Source organism: Hippocampus bargibanti, linkage group LG12, assembly GCF_051943395.1.
Source record: "Hippocampus bargibanti isolate YZ-2025 linkage group LG12, ASM5194339v1, whole genome shotgun sequence".
In the NCBI taxonomy this organism is placed as follows: Eukaryota; Metazoa; Chordata; class Actinopteri; order Syngnathiformes; family Syngnathidae; genus Hippocampus; species Hippocampus bargibanti.
The window spans coordinates 6597997-6607871 of NC_142745.1; the positions used below are offsets into that span (position 1 = coordinate 6597997).

Consider the following 9875-nt stretch of genomic DNA (forward strand, 5'->3'; position numbering starts at 1 on the left):
AATTTAAAAAATTGACATAAAAGACTCTCATATTGACTCAGCATATTGCTACCTTAATATTTTCCTTTTGTTAAAAAAACAAAATAACGTTCAAAATATTGACTTTATATCCGTCTGTATTTGCGCGTTGTTGGTCCTTTAAGAATCCGGCTACATTCGAATCAAAGTGACGTCATAGAATTGGAGAAATCAAAGTCCGATTGGGAGAAGCACATCCTGTCGTGATATTGACCGTTTTTGCTGTCTTTTATTGTTTTGTTATGATTATATTCGGCTTTAGTGAGTGTTTAACATACTTTTTGGTGGAATTTTGCACGCCTCTGCCCTTTTTTTCCGGAATAAGGCTTTTTTTGTGTGTACTGGACGTATGTTGCATTTCGTGTTGAGTTACCGAAGGCGTCCTTAGGTGAAGTTCTAATGACAATTGTTATGCAGTGGAGTTAGCCCACACAACACCAAAGAGGAGAACACACCGAGGATGACGACGCAGCCTGGGGCGGGGGCCAAACTCCCCGGATGTGACTCCGGCGGCGCGGGTAGCAGCAGCAACAGTAGCGTCGTCGCCCTTTCCGACCCGCGGCCTGCTGCTCACGTGACACAAATGAAGTTGAGGAAAAACGCGGTGACTGATGACTACAAGATCACAGCTCACGTTCTCGGCCTGGGAATCAATGGCAAAGTGTTGGAGTGCTTCTGCAAGAAGACTGGACGCAAATGCGCCCTTAAGGTGGGATGGTGACGTTGGTATGTCAAATCGTTGAAACGCCATCACTGTTCTCATGCATTAAGATTAATATTTAGGAATGGCACAAAACTGCTCAAGTGAAAATCAAAATTAAGTGCAAAAACTCAGGAAGTGCATTTTTCCCCACCAAGTCTTAGTTACAGTAATCCCTCGTTTTTCGTGTTGAATGAGGACCGGGACCACTCACGATAGTCAAAAATCCTAGGGTTTGGTACACCACCCCGCCCCCTATCCCGGACTCACCCCCAACTACCTCCCAACGAATTTGTGTGCAATTATTTGCGAGTACCAGCATGATTAAAATATGTAAACAGTATTTAAAGGACGCAATAATTGAACCGCAAAGTAGCAAGGGATTACTGTATTGCTTAAAATACAATATAATATAGAATGTATATATATATAATATTATAATATAACTTAGATTTTAGCCCAGACTCATTGTGAGTGCGCCTAAAATGTCCGCCATCTAGTGATAATCTGTAATATTTCAATTTATAACCAACCAGGCATAGAGAATGCCCATCATTTGAATTCACAAGCTCAGCCCTTCTGCACTGTGATGTCATTTTCAGTTGATCTCAAGATGGCAACTTTCCAGACATTTTCCTGACAGATTTTTCCGCTTAACTTATTCACTGCCAGAAATGTGCAAAAATGTGTTCACTCCAGCGCCAGGGTTTTTGTCATTGTCATTCGAATTCCAGGACCCACAGAATATTGCGTTTAAGGATATTCAAACATTCAAAGTAGCGTAAGAAACCTGAGACGCTCGTCTTTTATCAGAAACAAATCGAGTTAATTCCTAAATTATATGGGTCTGTAGTTATATGAGCTTGAAATGAGGGCGGCTGTCCAAAATACAATACAATGCATACATATTGGGTTATATAGGGCTTTAACTACAGCTGAAGTTGGAACAAAATGCTAACATGGAAAAAAGGGAAATGCTGCCCCCTTGTGAAAAGTAAAAAACATTGCCAGAGGTCTGGCCAGAGCTTTATCGGCACCCAAGCAAGAAATAACAAAACCCAACCGAATTTGGGAATGGCGCTCTACGTCATATTTTCAATTCCCGAAATAATTTGTGAATGGCAGTGAATGAGTTAATTTATCTTCCACAAACACAATATTGATCAGAATACCATGTTGAATTCCCTTGTCTTGTCTGTGTTTTTCTTCAGATTTTATACGACACACCAAAAGCCCGCCGTGAGGTGGAGTTGCATTCAAAAGTTTCGGGTGGTCCACACGTGGTCCGCATCTTCGGCCTGTATGAGAATATGCACAAGGGAAAAAAGTGTCTCCTCATCGTCATGGAGTGGTAAGCAATCTCTGCACCGTGCCACACTCATGCGCCATCTTGATTCATTTATGGATATGTTATTTTTTACTTATGTGGTAGTGTATTAATGTGCGGGAAACAAATCTACATTTCCCCTTTTTTATTGATTTCAAAAGAAGAAGACCAAATTAGGTTGTTCCTTTCAACCTTAAAGGACAACCGACGTCACTTTTTTTGTTTTCTGACATCAAAAAAACGTTTTATAGCATCTAAAATACCCAAAACACGCAGTATGTTATTTTTATTCAAATGCAAAACACCAATAAAAATGACTTAAAGTGTCCAAAATCTGCAAAAAAATCGAGCTGCAAATTGGGCATTTTCAGAAAGTCCCGCCCCCAGTTCGTGACGTCACGCCAAGACGTCATGCATTGCTTGTGAATCAAAACAATGGCTTCAGATTCGGAGAGTATGCTTTCTTGTTACACATCCAGTTATGAATACGATTCAAATAGTTCTGAAGCGGAAAGCATACATGTTTGAAATCGATTAAAGAATTTATTCCGTGCCATTTTGAGGCAACATTGGGGGGAAATGTCTCACCCAAAAAGAGGCACAAAATGGCCACCAAGCTCCTGTGAGGAATTAATCAGCCCGTTTCCACAGGTTGATAAATTCCTTGCATGGAGCTTGGACGCCCTCTTCTGGCTCTTTTGGTGCAACACAAGGTTTTCAGACCAAACCAGCATTGACGTGATGGAAGGACTGCTACAATGTCTCCTTTTTTTCGGTCAGGGGCGTTTCTTCAGTGACGTCACGTATGGACTCGTCACCAACTCAAAAACAAGACTTCTGGAATATTCAGCACGAGTCTTAAAACATAAAATATAGCTATATGCGGTGGAAAATTTGTAAAATACGCTCAGTAGAAGTCATTTGAAGCCATTTTACAAATTATGGACACAACTTGTCCGGAGACGTCGGTTGTCCTTTAAGACTCTGGACTTTACAGGAAGTTGACCAAGTTCATCCAAAACTGGAAAAATATCAAAATCGCACAAGAAGGGGAAGATTGGGCATAAAAAAAAAAATGTGTTCCCCAAAACTAAATTAATCCTGATTGCTTTACTGTTAACTTGCATGCAAATTGGTTCTAAACTGAGAACCCCCAAAACACCGCCATTGTATTGTCATTGTTGCGAATTAGAAACACGCTTCTGCTGCCTCAGTGCTCCTCTTTTGTGTATTTCAGCATGGAAGGAGGTGAGTTGTTCTGTCGCATTCAAGCAAGAGGAGACCAGGCCTTCACCGAGAGAGGTGGGTCACGTTTCATAAAAGCCTCACGCGGCCCAAACGTAACATGACATCTGCATTACGGGTACCCAATTAGAGGCATCCGAGATCATGCGGGACATCGGCGCTGCCATCGAGTACATCCACCGCATGGACATCGCTCACAGGGATGTAAAGGTAAACCCTCGGATTATCAAATCCTGATTATTTACGATTTGGATGACATTTTTGTCATTGTGGCTTCAGCCTGAGAACCTGCTATACAGCACCGAGGAGACCAACACGTCACTCAAACTAACTGATTTTGGCTTTGCAAAGGAGACCACGCAGCAAAATTGTCTACAAACTCCCTGTTACACTCCTTATTATGTTGGTGAGTTCATTGCGTTGTGGGAATACAGCGCTGTTTTATTAGTTGTGGGTATCCCTTCATTGCGGCGCAATGTGCATCCCATTAGACTTCTATGGCTGTTTTCTTTGTATAATCCTTAGAATGAATCATATTTTCATCACTTGAACTTCTGAATTGAAATAAAGGTGCATCTTAAACCCAAACATTTTAAACAGTCAAGCTGAGGAGTCACAAATAGTCAACATCCACTTCTAGTTGAAAAATACATAAAATAAATTACAATAAAATAAATAAATACCCTATCATGGACAACTGCAATAGTATTTTGAAAAGTGAAGGTGTATTTTGCCAAAGTTATAGTTTACAGCTGAGTTTTACAAATTCTGAGTGAAAATGGCAAACCGCACACCTTGCCTTGATGCACTATAACTAAGCTGTAAACTATAACTTTGGCAAAATGCCCCTTTACCTTTCAAAATATTGCAGTTGTCCATGATAGTGTATTTATTTCTTTTATTTATTTTCTTTTATTTGTGTTTTTATGTATCTGTTTATGTGTGTATTTATTTATGTCTTTGTGTTTATGTATTTATGTGTTTATTTTATATATTAATTTTTCTATTCATTTTTATTTACTTATTGTGTATTTGTTTAATAATGTATCCATTTTATTTATTTGTTTATTTATTTTTTGGGAGGTTGGCGGTTTAAAAAAATGTTTGATTCACTTTGACTTTATTATTGTTATTATTTTAAATTATTATTTTTTATTATTATATTATAAATATTATTTTAAATATACAATCAAACCTGGGATGAAGCTATCGATTAGCTAGCTAGCTTTCTATCTACAGTCTTTGAGTTATTCCGGGTTGAGTGAATGCTGGCGCGTTGGCTGCTGCTGCTCACCCACAGAAAAACTAATTCTGTGACTGTAAAGTGACCTTGAAAGTTTTGAAAGGCGCTGATAAATGAAATGTCTAGCTACCTAGCTGGCTGTCTATTTGCTATCGAGCTAGCTATCTAGCTATTTACTATCTATTAGCTGTCTTGCTGGCTATCTAGCTGGCTATTAGCTATCTATCTGGCTAGCTAGTAGCTATATATTAGCTAGTTTTCTATCTATTTGAGTTCTTTCCGGGTGTGGCTGCCACTGCTCACCCAATGCAAAACTTCTTTGACTGTAAAGTGACCTTGAGAGTTTTGAAAGGCGCTTAAAAATCAAATGTATTATTATTATTACTTCCGTGTTGAGTGAACGCTGGCACGTGTGGCCGCCGCTGCTCACCCACAGAAAAAAAAAATTCTGTGACTGTAAAGTAACCTTGAGAGTTTTGAAAGGCGCTTGAAATGAATTATTATTATTATTATTATTAAATGTATTATTATTTTCTTTCTATTGCCATCAATATGTTGGTGAGCCACCAGGGGGCGTATTTGTATTGTATCGTCTGTGTTGTTAATGTACCGCTCTAACCCGCAGTTAATTTCCACGCAAATTGAGCTCATTGACAGCGTTGCACACTTGCCGCCAACGTTTGTGCGATGTCCTTCATCCATCCCATCAGCCCCCGAAGTGCTCGGCCCAGAAAAATACGACAAATCATGTGACATGTGGTCTCTGGGTGTCATCATGTACATCCTGTGAGTTTCACGTCTCACGTGTCTGTGTATAAAACGGCAAGCAAGAGCAAATTATTGATGGTAACATGTCTTGTCAGGTTGTGTGGATTCCCCCCGTTCTACTCCAACACAGGCCAGGCTATTTCTCCTGGGATGAAGCAGCGCATCCGACTGGGACAATACAAATTCCCTCTCCCTGAGTGGGCGGACGTTTCAGAAGAAGGTCAGCCTTTTAAACTAGCAAAAACATTCACGTTAGTTTCATTGAAATGTCAAAATCGTCCATATTTGGATGATTTTTGTACAGGGAAGAATTACTACCGCATTACATCAATGCTTATGCTGAATGCTTTTACAAACATATTTTTACATACTTTTACAGCACTATTGTGATACAGTTAAACCGTGGTTTTCGAATTCGCGACCAAAATTTTTGGTTTTTTTATAACTCGGTTTACAACCGAAAATCGGTTCTCGACCAAACTGAGTGTACCTGAATGCACCACTCGACTCCCCTCTGCTTCCTTAAACGTCACTTCCTTGTGTGTGTGTTTTTTTAATATACAGTCAAACCTCGGTTTTTGAATATCTCGGTTCTTGACCAAAAATGTTGGGTTTTACAACAGAAAATCATTTTTTGACAAAACTGAGCACACCTGAATGCCCCACTCGACTCCCCTCCGCTTCCTCTTAGGTCACTTCCTTGCGTGTTTTTTTCAATATACAGTCAAACCTCGGTTTTTGAATATCACGGTTTTCGACCAAAAAATGTTTTTTTATACTTGCTTTCCAACCGAAAATCGGTTCTCGACCAACCTGAGCGCACCCGAATGCAGCACTCGACTCCCCCAGCTTCCCCATACGTCACTCTTGTGTCGCGTTTTATTGTAATCACGCATTATCGCTGTGTAGCGTTCTATTTAGAGTTGACGTGTTTGTTTTGTTCAATATCAACTAAAAACAATAAGCAGACATTGATTACATTGATTAGAAAATGTTATCGATTTTCACCAAATCGTTTTTCGAACAGATTTCTAGAACGAATTATTGGATTGGATTGGATTGGATTGGATTGGATTGGATTGGATTTAATTGGATTTGCTTTATTAGTCTCGCAGTGGAGAAATTTACATTTCACAGCAGCAAAGTTATGAAAGAAATGAAAGTAGAAAAGCAAAACACACAATTATGGTTGAAAACCGAGGTTGACTTTATCACGATAGTGTTGTAAAAGTTCTCTTTTGTTAAGATAATGATGATGATTTTTTTTTTTTTTTTAATATGCCACATGGAGTCCATTTTGTAACCCTTTCACGCCATATTGTCCTCCCGCAGCCAAGCAACTCATCATCCAACTGCTGAAAACCGACCCCAATGAAAGAATGACCATCGTTCAGTTCATGAGCCACCCTTGGATCAGCGTAAGTCGACAATTCACATACCCTTTTTTTCATATCTCTATGTTATTCTCAAACGCGGGTGTATTGCTAACATAGCGTTCCAAAGCGGTTCCGCTCACTCCTCTCCACACCCCTCGTGTTCTGACGGAGGACAAGGAGCTGTGGGACGATGTCAAGGTAAGAGTGATTCATTGTAATTTTTTTCCGCGAGGAGGAAAAAAAATCAGGTGTTTTTTTTTTTTTTTTTGCGTCCATCAGGAGGGAATGACCAGTGCATTGGCCACGATGCGTGTTGATTACGAGCAGGTGAGGATTAAAGACTTGGACACCTCCAACAATCCTCTGCTCAATAAAAGACGCAAGAGGCCGCTGCCCGCGGAGGATGAAACTCATTTTAATTGTAACACAAATACTCCTTTTACTGACTAGGGGAAATTTTAATCGTGATAAAAGTGTATCATTATGATCAAATCTTTTAAAGGACAACCGACGCCTCTAAACAAGTTGTATCCATAATTTGTAAAACCGCTTCAAATGACTTCTACTGAGCGTATTTTACAAAGATTCCACCGCATATAGCTATATTTTACGTTTTAAGACTCGCGCTGAATATTCAGGAAGTCTTGTTTTTGAGTTGATGACGAGTCCGTACGTGACGTCACTAAAGGACCGCCGTTCACCATAAAAGACGCATTGTAGCAGTCCTTCATCAAGTCAATGTATTTTGCTGTACTGTTTATCTGATAGAAATAGTATCGTAATAAGCAGTACTATCGATATAACGAGACTGTATTTATTTATTTTATCATTTTGTTCACGATTCCGGTCCCAAGCCCGGATAAATACAGAGGGTTGTGTCAGGAAGGGCATCCGACGTAAAACTTGGTCAAAACAAACATGCGGATCAAACCTCTAAAGATGGAAGACACTGATTTGCTGTGGCGACCCCTTGAAGGGAAAAGCCGAAAGGAAAAGAAGAAGAAGGTATTAGTTCACTATAATAACATTGATGGTGTCTCACAAGTTATTGATTCGGCTCCATTATAAAATGAATCAATGTTTTCTTATTCTTATTATAAGAATGAAGCAGATTAATTCAAACATTTTCCACCACAGTGCTGCCATTTTAACGTTATACTGCATGCTGCTGTCAACTGTAATTGACATATAGGTGCCCTCAGGCTCACATTGCAAAGGTCACGGCTCACCTGTTCTTAAATGCTGGGAGGGTTGACAACACTGCAAACTACACGTCGTCTTGTCATCTGATACCTTTTGACCCACTCCTTTAAAGGACAACCGACGTCAATTTTTTGTTTCCTAACTGACATCAGAAAAACGTTTTATAGCATCTAAAATACCCAAAACACGCAGTATGATATTTTTAGTTAAATACAAAACACCAATAAAAATGACTTAAAGTGTCCAAAATCTACAAAAAATTGAGCTGCGAATTGGGCATTTTCAGAAAGTCCTGCCCCCAGTTTGTGATGTCACGCCAAGACGTATTGCATTGCTGGAGAATCAAAACAATGGCTTCAGATTAGGAGAATATGCTTTCTTGTTATACATCCCCTTATGAATATGATTCAAATAATTCTGAAGAGGAAATCATACCTGTTTGCAATCGATTAAAGAATATTCCGTGCCATTTTGAGGCAACATTGGGGGGAAATGGATCACCAAAAAAAGAGGCAGAAAATGGCCACCAAGCTCCTTTAAGGAATTAATCAACCCGTTTCCACAGGCTGATAAAGTCCTTATATGGAGCTTGGTCGCCCTCTTCTGGCTCTTTCTGGTGCAACACGAGGTTTTCAGACCAAACAAGCAATGACGTGAGGGAAGGACTGCTACAATGTGTCCTTTTTTTTTCGGGCAAGGGGCGTTCCTTCAGTGACGTCACGTAGGGACTCGTCACCAACTCAAAAACAAAACTTCCTGAATATTCAGCACAAGTCTTAAAACGTAAAATATAGCTATGTGCGGTGGAATCTTATTAAAATACGCCCAGTAGAAGTCATTTGAAGCCATTTTACAAATTATGGACACAACTTGTCCGGAGACGTCGGTTGTCCTTTAAAGCACACATGGCTTCGTCTACTTTCATGAAACTTCCGTTTTGAACCAATCATTGTCGTCACACAAGCAATAACAATTGCATGCAGTGTTTTTATTCACCTTTTTTCAGAAACAATACTGTCTTATTTCGTTGGGTGTGTCTGTACTTTCCCATTTGAGCATGAGCTGTGCATTACTTTCAGAATATCCTTCCTGTTAGTGTGGGGCCGGTGTAGATTTATGTCAACTTGCCAATTGTCCCATTTCTTTTTTTTCCCTCTACCTTTAAGGTTTTACCTTTGTTGTGGGTTTTTTTTTCATTCTCCAGTTTGTTTGTTTTATATGCATGCATATCACTTTGTTTCAGCTACCGTTGTTTTTCATACAGTAACTGGTAATTCTCAGTGTACCAGATGAAAAGACGCATGTTTGGAATGCAGGCAGGCCAGTCAAACACCTGCACCTTCCTACCTGGCAATAGCGCAGGTTTGCATTAAAACAACTTGAAGAAGGATGTTGTTGTGAAAGCCACATCAATACTCTTTAGACTTGAATGGAGGTGTCACAGAGTTACAAGTTACTGGTTCAAAGTAGTTGCTGGTCACTAAAACTGAATCGGCTGGTGTGCATTTATTCAATTTTCTCTGAAAACAAAACACCCTATAATGTCTCTCAAAACACACTATTTGGTTGACTTGGACAGTAAATTCTCCATATGACTAAAGGTGGTCCAAAAAATTCATAATAATCTAATAATGAACATTATTGAGACCAACCTTGAAACATTGGAAATCTTCGATGTGTTTTATTAAACAATTGAGGGAAAAAAAATCTAACTCATGGATAGGAAATAGAATTCATGACTTTATAGGAATCGTTGTTTTAGTGTAACTCACACACAATATGCTTTATCATGCCAAATTATAAGATTACATAATTTCGGAATTAATTGTGACTAAAAAATAGAATTTTAATTATAAAATGTGAAACTTACAATGACCCATTTTCATGCGATTAATTTATTATTATTATTATCGATAAACGTTTACGCTTCTGTAGCTTTAACGTGGAAGCGTAGGTCAAAGGACGACGAGGACATGTGCTCAAACTGCAAAACAA

At 39.2% G+C, this 9875-nt stretch overlaps 1 protein-coding gene across 1 annotated transcript; it reads left to right on the forward strand.

Annotated features, from left to right (window-relative positions):
* The first annotated feature begins 182 nt into the window (after nt 1-182).
* LOC148890203 (MAP kinase-activated protein kinase 2-like) lies at nt 183-9270 on the forward strand. Its single transcript, XM_089010966.1, has 10 exons — nt 183-727; nt 1930-2069; nt 3283-3347; nt 3421-3500; nt 3570-3696; nt 5244-5319; nt 5397-5521; nt 6634-6719; nt 6795-6875; nt 6957-9270. Exons 1-10 carry the CDS (start codon nt 479-481, stop codon nt 7125-7127), a joined length of 1200 nt encoding a protein of 399 aa, XP_088867092.1. The 5' UTR covers nt 183-478; the 3' UTR covers nt 7128-9270.
* The last annotated feature ends 605 nt before the right edge of the window (nt 9271-9875 follow it).

What these genes read in the sequence shown, in the direction of transcription:
- LOC148890203 (XM_089010966.1), top strand. Translation starts at nt 479, where the DNA reads ATGACGACGCAGCCTGGGGCGGGGGCCAAACTCCCCGGATGTGACTCC. An exon ending in CCAGGCCTTCACCGAGAGAG is followed by an intron (nt 3,348 to 3,420) that starts GTGGGTCACGTT and finishes GTACCCAATTAG; the next exon opens with AGGCATCCGAGATCATGCGG. An exon ending in TCGCTCACAGGGATGTAAAG is followed by an intron (nt 3,501 to 3,569) that starts GTAAACCCTCGG and finishes TTGTGGCTTCAG; the next exon opens with CCTGAGAACCTGCTATACAG.